Below are 12,857 nucleotides of genomic sequence, written 5' to 3'. Positions count from 1 at the left end.
TCGGCTTCCCCGCCCCGCTGCGCTGCCTCGGGGGGCTGCGGGGGCACGACTGGCTATGATGGCACACCTGGCTGTGGTGGCACACCTGGCTGTGGTGGCACACCTGGCTGCGGTGGCACACCTGGCTGCGGTGGCACGCCTCGCTCTGGTGGCAGCTGCGGTGGCACTCCTGGCTACGGGGTGGCTGCAGTGGCACTCCTGGCTGCGGTGGCATGGGCGGCTGCGGTGGCACTCCTGGCTATGGGGTGGCTGCGGTGGCACTCCTGGTTGCACTGGCACGCCTAGCTGTGGTGGCATGCCTGACTGCGGTGGCATACCTGGCTGCGGCGGCATGCCTGGCTGCGGCGGCATGCCTCACTCTCGTGGCAGCTGCGGTGGCACTCCTGGCTATGGGGTGGCTGCAGCGGCACTCCTGGTTGCACTGGCACGCCTGGCTGCGGTGGCACTCCCGGCTGCAGTGACACGCCTGGCTGCACGCGCCCATGGCGGGTCCGGTGCTGGCCGCCGGCACTGGCCGAGGTCACGGGGAGTGCGCGGGGCCGGAAGGCGCACAATGAGCGGGGCCTTATCTCGCCCCGCAGCCCTTCCCCTGGCCGAGCCACAAGCGAGGCCACGGCTGGGTCCCCCCCGGGACGGGGCAGGCGGGGGGCAGCGAGGCCACGTGCCCCGACACGGAGCGAGGCTGGGGAAGGAGCAGACCTTCCCGGCAATGAGGCTTCAGTAACTTTAATTAAAAATAATAAAAAGGAAAATAAATACAAAAAAACCTTAAAAGCACAGCCCTGGGGGTGAAGGGACAGGGGGACCCAGGCTGTGCTGCTGCGTCGTCCCCGATTGTGGCCCCACCAGGACAGGGACACCGTGGGGCTGAGCCCTTCCCTGTCCCCGCAGCCCCCGGGGGGTGGCAGAGGCCATAGCACCATAGGGACGGGCACGGGGGATAGCGGGGACCCCATCCTCAGCCCCAGCTGGCAACACCCAGCCTCGGGGCTCCTCCAGCCCCAGGGGCATGGACGAAGCCCCCGGGCACCGCTGGGTTATTTTACCCCCTTGGCTCCAGGGCTGCCAAGGGTGAGGGAAGGTGGGGAGCAGATATGGGGGTGCAGGAGCCCCGGGGGTCCCACTGCAGCGCTCCCCCAGCCCCGTGCACGTGGGCACCAGCACCGGGCGGTGGGACGAGGGTGGTGAAGCTGCCAGCGCCGGCCGGGGCGGGGGGCAGCCGCCTCTGACGAGCCCCCGGCTGCTGCCGAAGCCCAGCCGAGCCCGGGGCGGGGGGATTAGCGGGTAAATCCCACGGGACGTGGGAGGGGCCGCCGGGGCACCCCCAGCCGCACGCCCGTGCACGCACCACCGCACCCAGCCGCCGCGTCAGCACAGTGGGGACACACGGCCCCCCGGGGAGGGGGACCCAGAGGACAGTCCCATCCCCCTGCCCGGCGACACGGAGCGGCGTGGGGGTCCCACCCCACGGGTACCCCCAGGAGGGGACGGAGGGGCTGCGGTGCTGGGCAGGGCCGTCGTGGGGACAAGGACATCTGCGGGGCTGGGGGGCCCCAGGGCGAGGGGGCCCGCGGGCAGCGGGGCGCTCACTTGTGGGGCATGTCCTCCATGCTGACGCGGCCCCAGACGCCCACCACGAAGGTCTCCACCTCGCACTCGTTGACGCCGCGGGCGATGCGGAAATGGCCGCCCTCGCCCCACGCTGTGCCCCAGGAGTTGGCCGCAGTCTGCGGAGGGAACACGGGACACGGCTCAGCGCTGGGCGGCCCAGCTGAACGCCCCCCCCATCCCCGAGCTGGATCCCACCCGGGCATGGGAAAGCAGCACTTGCACCTGCCCACCCCAGCGACTGAGCCCCAACAAACTCATGACACCCACCAACACTCACCCAGTATTTTTGGGTCTGGCCATCAGGCAGCTGCTCTTCTCCCCACCTGCATTGGAAGGGCAAGGGCAGTGAGTGGGGGTCCCGGGGTACCCCCTTGGGCTGCACCCCATACTGCGGCATCACCCTGCCCGGCACCGCGATAGCGGGGTGCTGGGTTGACCCCGCTCGTTTCCTGGTCCCGGCACCTCCCCAAGGGCCAGGCCGAGGTGTTTACATCCACTCCCAAAATACAGGCAGGTATATTTAGCTGTGGGGAGGAGGAAGGAAGCTGCTGGCACAGGGCAGCCGGCCCTGCTCCCCTCCTCGGGCTCTGCACCTCCAACCTGCCTCCCTCCATCGGGGGGGCTGAGCACCGCGCACTCGTGTCACTTGTGGCTGCAGCCCCAGGGCAAGCATCCCCCCCCCCGCCCCCGGCAGGGCTGCCCCTCCATCGCACCCCGCACCCTCCTTCCCTCCCCGCTTCCTCTCCCTGCCCGGAGGAAGGGGACGCCTTTCCTCTCCCGAAGAAAACGCTTCTCCTGCCCGGAGCGGGGCTCTCCGCACCCCCTGAGCCCCCCTGAGCGCCCCACGCCACCCCCCACCTACCCGGTGATTTTGACCGAGTGGGTCCCGTGTCTCTGGTGCTTCGGCCCCTTCCCCTCGGCCACCGGCGTGTGCCGATAGATCCCACTCTTGTACATGAAGAAATCCTCGTGCACCTCCAGGATGGCTGCGGGCAGGGGGAGAGGGTCTGGGGACGCCGGCCGTGCCCTGGGGGACGGGGTGCCGAGCTCCCGGGGCTCCTCGTCCCCCGCAGCAGAGGATACGGGCACTGGGGACACAGGGCATCGCCCGGGAGGGGGAAGGTGGCAGCCAGACCCTCCCCCAAGCAATGTGACAAGACTCAGAGGAGGATTAAAAAAAAAAAATAAAGTAAAACAAAACCAACTGCTGAGACGGAGATTAAATCTCAGGAGTTAATGAGCAACGAGTGCCTGCTGGTGTGGGCAGCTTGATGGGCACCCCGGGGCTGGCGAGAGCACGGCGCTGCCCAGGCACGCGGCTAAACATTAAGCGGGGAGAGCGGCTGAGGTGGGGGGTCCTGGCTCCCACGCCGGCTCCCAGCCGGGCAGCTTCCCCCACCCACCTCGCCCCCCCCGGCCATTGCAGCACCCAGCTTCGGGGTACCTGGGTGGGGTGCCCACGCCTGCTCCCTACCTTGCACAGGGCCATTCTCCAGCAGCTCCTTCATGATCTCCTTCTCCTGCAAGCACAGAGCCTGGTGGTACTGGGGCTGGGACCCCCGGCACTGCCCTCCCCACCCGCCAGGGATGCAGGCAGAGGCCGTTTCGGCACCCACAGGTGGGTGCTGTGGGGATGCTGGCTGGAGGAGCAGCTCCCCTGGGTGCTCCATGGCGGGTTTTTCCCGGCTTCATTTCCAAACTTGACTTTCCCAGGCAAACCACCCCGAGCCAAGCCCCTTCCCGCTCCCCACACCAAATGGCTCCCGCTTCGCCCACGCTGGCGGCTTTGCCCAGCCCGCGGGCACTCACGCTGGAGGAGAGGCGGTAGGCGGGGGTGGACTGGTAGATCTCGTTGGCGTGGGTCTGGGGGTTGGGGCAGCGGGCCGTCGCCTGCCGCTTGCCCCTGCCCGTGGAGCGGCTGTGCATCATGCAGGGCTGTGCCGCTGGCTGGCTCTCCTGGCTGGTGAAGGGGTAGCACTCATCCGTCACCACCCTGGACAGAGGGACAAGGACATGAGGAGGGGAATGACCACCCGGCTCCATCCCCAAAGCCCCCTCCCCAAAACCCCCTCTCCAAAACCCCCCTCTCCACCCCACCTGGGCTGGCAGCCCTCGGTGCCCCCCTGCCCAAGGGACAGCCCTGGGGACAGGATGCGCACGGGGCACCGGGGGTGCCGACCCCGGGCTCTCCCTGGGCAACCACAGCCTTGAACCCCCTCACCCCACCCCAGCACCGGGGCAGCCTCTGCGCCCCAGGCCCGGCCCGGCCCCACTCACCCTCGCCTGCGGAGGTACCACCAGGCGCCATCCAGCCGGCCCCCGCTGCAGCCCCGCTGGTTGCGGGTGTCGCAGGACAGGAGGTTCTGGGGCGACAGGGCGGGCGTCATGTGTCCCATGGAGTGGATGGAGATGCGGTCCGAGGCGACGGCTGGGAGCAAGCCGGGGGTCAGGGAGCGGTGGCTGCTCCAGGTCCTGCCCCGCTCCCCAGCCCTGCGGCAGCAGGTTTAGTCCCTGTCCCCACCGGCCACCCTATCCCATCCCGTCCCATCTCACCCGCCGTGGAGAAGGCCCAGGAACCGGCGCAGTTGCCCTGGTCCAGGGGCTCATGGATCATCCCGGGCCACTTCGTAGCTGCGTCGAAGTGCCGGGGCAGCACCTCGTTGGAGTCCATGTTCATCTGCGGAGGCAGAGCCGAGGCATGAGGGGCGCCCACCGCACGGGAACCCCCACCCGCAGCAGCCCACCCCAGCAGCTCCCGGGGCATCCTCGGAGCCGTGGTCCCCAGCCAGCGTTAGCATCCCCCAGCCCCACTGCAGGGCCCCTCATTGTCCCAGAGGAGCTGGATCCCCCAACATTCCCTAAATTTGGGCTCCTCAGCCTTCGTTAGGCAATGACAGCACCAAGTGCCTGGTCTCGGATGCCAGCAAGTGTGGTGCTGCCAGGTCGCAAGTGCACGGCACCGGGTGCCTCGAGCCCCTCATTGTGGCCTCTGGCCGGCTCTCGGCTGGCCGCTGACTCACACCCAGCCTTTCCGCTCCGGGGGGGGACGGTGCCCCCACCCCAGCCGCACACAGCTCAGCCTTCCTGGGGAGGACGCAGCCACGACACCCGGCTTATCCCAGAGCAGGAAGCGCCTCTAAAATTAAACCTCGCCGGGAGTCAAGGCCACAGTGCTGGGCGTGCACCGCGCATGACGCTCGCTCCCTGCCAGCACCCATGGGACCCCCGGCCGCTGCCCACCCCGAATGGGGGGGGGGGCGGTTTTGGGTGCAACCCGGGGGCAGGCAGAGGCACCCTGCTCGCAAAGCGCTGGCGCAGCCGGTTCTGCCGACTCAGCAGCTGCGGGGCCGGCTTTCCGATGGGAAACCTGCATGGAGGAGCGGGGGAAAAAACAACACTGGCAGCCCGGGGATTGTCAGGGGGAATTTGCTGAGCTGCTGTCTCCAAACACAAGGGCTGCCCGCAGCACCCACCCGGCATGGCCCCTTCCCTGCCTCCCCCCGGCTGCAGAGCCCCTTCCCGGGGTCGGGGACACTGCGGGGACATCGCTAGCTGAGGCGATGGTGAAGCGCTGGGTGAAGCCATGGGACAGGCAGGCTCAACCCTTGGCGTGCCTCAGTTTCCCCTCGCATCCGAGGGGCCTGGGCGCTGGCAGGGGTGACTCACGTGCATCTCGTTCATGTTCATGACGGTGGGAGAGGGCCGGAATGTGCCCAGGCGGTACCGGATCCCGTCCTCCAGTGTCATGCCCCAGAACTGGCTGTAGTTGGCGGCTCTCCAGCTGTGCAGCAGGAGGGGACACAGGTCAGGGGTGCCCCAAAAAGCACCAAGGGGCGAAGCATCCCTTCCCCATCCTCCCGCTGCCCAGTCCTTACCTGTAATTGCCCCTGTTGACGGCGTCAATCAGCTCCCCGTCCATCAGGCAGGCGTGGTCCTCGCACTGCCACTGCCCGCTGGCGCCGCAGGTGCTGCGAGGGGGATGGCATCGGAGGGGACAGTCAGCCGGGGAGGGACGGTGTCCCTGGGGTGACCGGGGGGAACCCCGGGCGGGTGCTGCCCACCCCCAGCCAGGGACCCGCTGCCGTCATGGGCAGCCAGCACGGGGCTGGGGCTAATTCTTCACTGGAGTCTGGGGGTCGCACCACGACTCAGCGCCTCGGGATGGGGTGAAGCTGGGCCAAGAGCTGGCGGGCAGCCCTCTGCACGGCCCTGGGGGCTTTCCCCCCCACCCCGGTCCCCGCAGGAGCCCGGAGGGCAGACAGAGCATGGGACAAAAAATCAGCTGAAAAGCAGCCAGGCCTGCAGACATCAGAGCGGGGCTTGGACGCCAGCCCAGGAGGGGATTCGGGGCTGGCTGTCCCTCCCTGGGGCAAGCCACTCTGGCCAGGTTAGCTGGGAGCCCTGCGGCACCCACAGGGAGACCCAGGGCAGGGGGTGCCTGGGGGTGATGTGCCGGGTCCAGGTCCCCCCAGGGAGGCCTGGACTGTGCTCCCCCCGCATGGCGAGCAATGCTTGGCATGCTCCCTCCTGCCCGCCGGCCAAGCTTCCAGCACTCTCTTCCCTTTTAAGGAGCCGTGTGAGGCCGGAGCCGTGTCCCGCCAGCCCGGTACCCATCCCACCGGTGGCACCTGCACCCCCAGCACTCGCTGCATCCCGGTTCCCGAGCACTCCCAGTGCTGCGCTGGTGACCCCGCATCTGGCTGTTAACTCCTCGGGGACTCCCGTGGCAGCACCCTGGGGTGCAGTCAGCTGGGTGCCCACAGCAACCCCCTCTGCTTCACCCAGGCATTGCATTTGCCCCCTGCCAACCGCCCCCAGACCCCGCGGGAGCCGGGCAGGGACAAGGTCTGGAGTGAAGCGCTCCAGGAATTGCTGCTCTCCTGGTGCCAAGTGCGGGGGAAGAGGGTTTCGGCAGAAAAACCTCAGCCCCCGGGGGCCAGCGCTGTTGAGGAAGGGATGCTTTCCCAGCAGCAGGGACCGGTCATCTAACTGCATGGCTCAGGGACCTTGACCTTCCCCCGGGGCTCGGGGACATCCTCCAGCCCCGCATGCCTCTGCGCCACGGTCCCGGAGAAACGCCAGGCAGCACTGGGGCTTCAGGGAGGGGTCGGGCTGGCTTTTCACCTCCAGCTCCAGCGCACACGCCTGCACACACATGCACACACACGTGCTCATGCCCTTACACACACCCCAGATGGAGCCTTTGATTTCCCTTATCTGCCGTATCGTTGCGATCCAGCCAGCCCTGCTGTGTTTGCTCCTTCTCTACAGGCAGATCTGCGTCCGCAGGTTCCCCTATCCCCCACCTCCGGGATGCCATTAATACCACCGCAGCCGTTTCCAGATAAACCCCACGCTGCTTGCTAATGCAAACAGCCAGCTCCTGGCGTGCAGCGCAGACGGGCTGCTTGCACCCAAGCAGGCGGCGGGGCCGGACTCTGGCCGCCTGGCATGGAGCCGTGGCGGCTGTCAGCTGCAGGCGCGTTCCGTCAGGCTTGGGCAAGCTGGGCTTGGACCAGCGCGGCCAGAAAAACCCCGGCAGCGCCAGGCCCGCGTCGGCTAACCCGGCGGAGCGAGCGGCTCCCACAAAGGCATGTGCTGAAACTTGGGAGCGGCTCAAGGCCCCGGGCTCTCTGCTCCGAATATGCCAGAGCAAAGGCATTTGGCACCCGGCCCCCGCCACCCAGCTCGGGCCCTGTGCTCCCGCTCCCGCCGAGCTGGCTGCAGGCAGCCCTGGCGCTCGCGGGCCTCCCGACGCCCTGGGCACGTAGCATGCCGGCGCCGCACCAGCAGTGCCCACACGGCACGGGGAGCGCGGAGGCACTCACCACAGGTTGCAGTTCTCCCGGTACGTGGCTCCGGTGGGGTAGCTGCGGCCGGCACGGGCACAGCCTGGATGGGAGAGGGGAGAGCCCTGGTGAGCACCCAGCTGCATCGGGGGTCCCTCCAGCACCCCCATGGCTCCAGGGGGTAAATACCAAGGGGAAAATAAATGTGGTCCTTAAAGCCAGGCGGGTGCCTGGCTGCAGCTCGGCACCTCCAGACCTGCGTGCCCGTCCAGCCAGGGCACGATGGGGACCAGCTTGTGCCCCACAGCGCAGGGTGGGAGCAGGGCTGGCTCAGCGCCGGGAGGGTTAACTGTGGGGCTGCCGAGCAGAGCCGGCCTTGCACGCACAGGCTGGTGGGACTGGGATAAAGGGGCCAGTTGTACCCGGGAGCTGGCTCCGCTCTGCAGGGACTTCTTAGAGAGCCTTGTGCTGCGCGGCGGGGGCTGCCCGTGCCCCCCGCTTGCCCCGGCCGCCCTGCCCGCTCCAGCTGCCAGGCGGGTTAAGTCAGGGCCAGCATCTGCCTGCCCCAGACATGACCGGGAAAGCCGGGATGGAGCACCATCCACCCCTGCTCTGCCCCACAGGTACGTGCCGCCGGAGCTGCCCCCCTGCCCTCCTGCCCCCACAGCCCTGCCCGTGGGGAGGCACAGGCGACGGGCTGCGGGGCCACGTGCTGCTCCCAGCCCTGGTTTTGGGAGCCCGGCCCCAACCCAGCCACTTTGCACAAGTTTCCACAACTCCAAGGGGTCCGGAGCGGCTCTGCAGCGTGGGCAGGGCTGTGGGGTGTCACATCCACCTGCATCCATTATCCAGAGGGGCACCAGCGGCATCACACAGCACATTGGGCACCTCAGGGCCGGCCCCTGGCACCCACGGACCCCTGCCCGGCTGGGCTGGGGGCTGCCTCACCTGGGGCTTTGGGGAAGGGGGCCGGGATGCCCAGGCAGTACTCCCAGAAGTCAGGGCAGCAGTCGGAGATGGTGCGGTTGCAGAAGAGGTCGCAGTAGCAGAGGGTGTCGTGGTAGGGCACGGTGCAGCCATCGTCGCGGCCGTGGCAGCAGACGTCCCCTCGCTGGCAGTAGGACCCGCCAGCATCGTAGACCCCGTGCTCGTACAAGCCGGGGGCTAGCTCCCGGCGGGTGCGCACCCGGGAAGCCAGGGCCGCCCCGGCCAGTGGCCAGAGGCAGAGCAGGGCCCGCAGCAGGCGCATGTTGTCAGCAATGTCCCCAGACCTGCAGCCGCTGCAGAGGGAGGGCAGTGAGCGGGCGGGGGGCAGCCCGGGGCCGGGGGTCCTGCAGGCCCAGGGCAGCCCTGCTCCCTACGCCAGCCCCATCCCGCTGGGTCGCCCACCCCGGCCAGCACCCAGCTTGCCACCCGGCGAGCCCTGAGCCCTATCCCAGGGCACCTCGCCACCTCCACGCCCTCGCCCGGGACGCTCAAAATCTTCAAGTTTCTTAACTCCCCTTGTGACCACCCTGGCTCCGGGGACCCGCAGCGCGATGCCCCAAAACACCGGCTTCCCCCTGCGTGCTCACTCCCCGGGCAGCCGAGGGGCCCCATCCCCACCCACACCTTAGCCCCCTGCTCCAGAAGCAAAATCCCAGTGGGACGGGACCCCCCAGGGCACCCGGGGAGGGGCTGCCCGGCCCCCGGTCCCGGTCCCGGTCCCGGTCCCCGCCGCGGGCAGTGCGATGAGCTCCCAGGTCTCAGCCCGCGGGGCCGGGGGGACGCTGGGGACCGTGGGAGAAGGGGAGGGGGGGGCTGGTCCGGGGAACCCACGGGGCACGACCCCCCCCCGGCCCCGGCCCCGGCCCCGGCCCCGTACCTGCCGCGCCCGTCGCTCCGCTCCGCGCCGCCGCCGAGCGCCTCCTCCGGCCCCGCCGCTCCTTATAGCCGCGCCCCGGCCGGGGGGGCGCGGGGAGGCGCCGGGGGCAGCCGCGATCCGGCCGGGCCGCGCTGCCCCTCCCCGGGCGGAGCGGAGCGGGGCGGGGGTCGGGGCCGGGGCTCCCGTCGGGGCGGGCAGGGGAACGGCGGCCCCTCCGCCCCCCCCCCCCCCCCGGCCGGGGTCCCCCGGTGGCACCTGCTCCCCTGCGGGGTCGGGGCTCTCCCCCGCGACTCCGGGTCCTGCTCCCCGTGTCCCCCACCCTGTGCCCTGGCAAACCAGGGTGTCCCAGCCCTGCCAGCACCCCCTGTGCCATCCCCACTGCTGCTCAGGGCAGGGTGTAGGGAGAGGGGGGCTGCATGACCCCTCTCAGCACCCCAGCTGCAGTGGGGATGCAAGCAAGCTAGGGACATCCCCTTACAGCCCAGGACATGGAGTCACTGTCACTTGGAGTCAGCCCAGTGTCCCCGCTGCCAGCACCAGCATCCAGACAGGTGCTCAGGCCCCGGGGAGGGGGGTCTTGGCCACCCCGCAGGCTCCGGTTCCCTCTGCAGCACCAGTGCTTGCTGGAGGGCTTTGGTTGCCTGCCCCGGGGGCTGCTGCTTGCCTCCGGCCTGTGAGCAGCATCTCCTGGCCGCTGCCAAAGGATTCCTCGAAGACGCCTCATGGCAGCCAGGACAGGAGGCACCGCGGGCAGTGGGAGGGAAGGAGCAGGGCTCCCCAGGCAGCCACGGGAGCTGGGGCAGGTGCTGAGCCCAGGGCCACGGGCGGGAGGGCTCCTGGCTCCCAGCTGCAGCTGGCGGGGAGGATGCTGCGGCCAGTCAGGGTGTGCTTGCACCCCGGTGCCTGTGTGCGGGGACCGTCACATCCCACTGGGCACAAGGGCTGCCTGCTCCCCGGGACCCCAGGGTGCTCTGGGTGCCCAAACGAGGGTCCTGCAAGAGCCCCACCCGCTGGGCCCCCCCCGGCTGCTCGGCCAGCACTCTCAGAAGGGCCCTTTCCTGCAAGCACGGCCTTGGGCAGAGCACACCGAGCTGGAGGGCTGCTGAGCGCCGCAGGAAGGAACTGGGTCCGGCCCGGAGTCCGACTGTCTCCAACCTCACGTACTTGCTCCATGACGAGACTGACAGGAATCCAGAGTGAGTCACAAATTCCCCAAGACCCTCAGGGGACAAAGCAAAGCCACGGGTGAAAAGGACATCCCCAGCTTCTGCTCCCGGTCCTTGTGCTTCTGCCAGGCAGCTCCCTGGCAGCGGCTGAGGATGCCGTGGGTTGCTGCTGGCAGAGCTGGCCCCTTCCCGTTCCCGTTGCAGCCCCTGGCCCCCCCCCGGCCGATAAGGGCTCGTGTGCGGAGGCGGGAGCGGGAACTGCCCAAGCGCTTGTGATTCCCCCTCTCACCCCCTTCCTGCAGCTGTGCTCAGCATGCCAAGCGTTGCTCTCGGCGGGATGCAGCGAGCTGGCACTGCGGGGCAATGGCTTGCTGTGTCCCTCTGACACTGGCATTTTCCCCTGCGTGTCCCTGCCTGTCCCTGCTCTGGGGAGCGGCGGCCTCTTGCACACATGGGAGCCAAGGTGGAGCAGGGCAAAGTCCAGCCGGGGCACCTTGGGCCCACGTGGCCACGCAAAGCAGAGCTGAGTGCTGCGGGCTGGCAGGCGTGCCTGCCCTGCCCTTGCCACCACCGCCTGCACTGGGGCAGGGAGAAGGTCCCAGTGTCCCTGGGCCCCACTGCACCGAGTCCTGCAAAGAGCGCAGACCCAGGTGGGGTGTCCCCGGATGCCCCCCGGCGCAGCAAGGACACGCACGGGCTCTGCCGAGCTGCACCCATTGCACAGCGCTGCCATCCCCGTGAGGCGCAGGGTGAGCACCCCCGGCCATGCACAACCCCATGGCAGGGTGAAGACCCTGCTGTCGTGGAGATGCATCCTTCCAAACCCACCCTGGAAAGCCACCCAGCCGGCCGGAGGAGCCGGGCAGAGGCCGGTGCAGTGCCGCCCCGGCACAGCTCGCTCACACGGGGCTTTCCGGGTGCTGCCATGTCCTGGCTCCCCCTTCAAAGCCTCTGCTTCAAAGCAGCCCTGGGGCCATACGTGAGCCGGACGTGCGCAGCGCCGGGGGTGGCCACGGCTCCCCAGGGATCGTGCCCCGCATGCCAGGCGCTCGGTGGGGCTGGGGGACCAGAGTCACCCCCAGACCCCCGTCCCAGCAGCCTGGGGCAGCTCTGGGGGCAGCGGGGCCAGTGCAGCCAGGGCAGGGAGGTGCTGGCCCCTGCAGCGCTCGGCACAGCCCAGTGCTCCGGGACAAGCCAGGAATGGGTTTGTTGGCGAGAGGCAGCCAGGAAAGGCAGGGACTGACCTGCGGCGAGCCCTGGCTTCCTCCCCAGTCAGTGCTGGGGCAGGGCGACATGGAAAGGGGCCGCCCCAGGCGCCCTGACACTCACAGGCTGGGGGACACATCATCCCCATCGGGTGCCGGCACACGGGGCTGGGGTGAAGGCTTTGCCATCCCTTGAGGGGTTGTGGTCTCCTGGGGAAGGGGGCTCACACCCCCTGCCTTCCCCAGGATGGCCCCGGGGCCATCACAGCATCACCCCCGCTTGGGGACACACCATGACACTTCTAAAGAGGCAGATGGGGCATGGCCCTTCCCGGGGCAGCGACCCTCCCCACCAGCCCCAGGCTCCAAACACAGGGCACGGGCCCCTCTGCAGCGGCATCAGGCCTGCGGCCCCCAGGCACATGGCACCACGGAGCTGGGGAGGGCGATCGAGCCAGAACTGGGACCCTGCTCCCATGTCGGGGGGCAACTATGGCTCGAGGGGAGCCCAGGGTGGGGCAAGGAGGTGGCCGGACGCCTGGGTCCCTTGGCCGGACGCCTGGGTCCCTTGGCCGCGGTGCTCGGCAGCAGGGCTGGAGTGCCACCTCTCGGGAGAGCCGGGAGAGAGAGAGCAGGCAGGCAGGCAGGCAGCCTCTACTCCAAATTTTAATGAAACAAATAACTTAATAAGTTAATCAAGTGAGGTAACTACCGCTGGCTGGGGAGGTCTGCAGGGACCAGCCAGCCTCGGGGAGGGTCCTACGAGTTAGTTCCTGCGTGCGGCTGCGGGCAAAGCTCTCGCATGCACCCTCGCCCCACGGCCAGGTGCCCACGGCACCCATGCACCAACCCACCGCCTGCCGCCCCACGGCACCTGGCCGTCCCCTCGTGTCCCTGCGGCACCGCCGCCCCATGGCCCGGCCGGGGGAACAGGCACCCCCGGGGCGAGGGGAGGGGGCCGGGGTGGTGCAGGAGCAGCGGGGCGGCTGTGAGCGGCTCTGGCACGGCCCGCGCTGGCCTCATGCACTAACAAGGCAAGAAAAACGAGCAGGGGCAGGGGTCCCCACTGCCGGGAGCAGAGGCACAGGGGGGCTTGGGAAGAGGGGGTGCAAATCCCACAGTCCAAAGCCCAGAGAGGGGCCGTGGCAGCAGCGAGGGGCTTGGTGGGTCCTCGCCAGCCCAGGTCAGATCCTGGCACCACGGCCACGCGAGTGTCACTGCC

The 12,857-nt window shown here is 69.2% G+C and overlaps 1 protein-coding gene across 1 annotated transcript; it reads right to left on the bottom strand.

Moving 5' to 3' along the window:
• Window positions 1–710: 710 nt before the first annotated feature.
• On the bottom strand, window positions 711–9,314 carry TINAGL1 (tubulointerstitial nephritis antigen like 1). Its single transcript, XM_087761068.1, has 12 exons — window positions 9,265–9,314; window positions 8,349–8,680; window positions 7,440–7,503; window positions 5,487–5,579; window positions 5,278–5,392; window positions 4,165–4,288; window positions 3,889–4,039; window positions 3,421–3,604; window positions 3,086–3,131; window positions 2,474–2,597; window positions 1,889–1,934; window positions 711–1,727 (listed from the first exon to the last, which is right to left on the bottom strand). The coding sequence occupies exons 2-12, from the start codon at window positions 8,647–8,649 to the stop codon at window positions 1,587–1,589; spliced, it is 1,389 nt and encodes a 462-aa protein (XP_087617194.1). The 5' UTR covers window positions 8,650–8,680; window positions 9,265–9,314; the 3' UTR covers window positions 711–1,586.
• Window positions 9,315–12,857: the final 3,543 nt, after the last annotated feature.

This window comes from Nipponia nippon, unplaced genomic scaffold (assembly GCF_047370975.1).
Source record: "Nipponia nippon isolate SJK-2023a ecotype South Korea unplaced genomic scaffold, ASM4737097v1 scaffold_23, whole genome shotgun sequence".
Taxonomy (NCBI): Eukaryota; Metazoa; Chordata; class Aves; order Pelecaniformes; family Threskiornithidae; genus Nipponia; species Nipponia nippon.
Note: the sequence above shows the minus strand (reverse complement) of the source record. Positions and strands in the feature narration are given on the sequence as shown.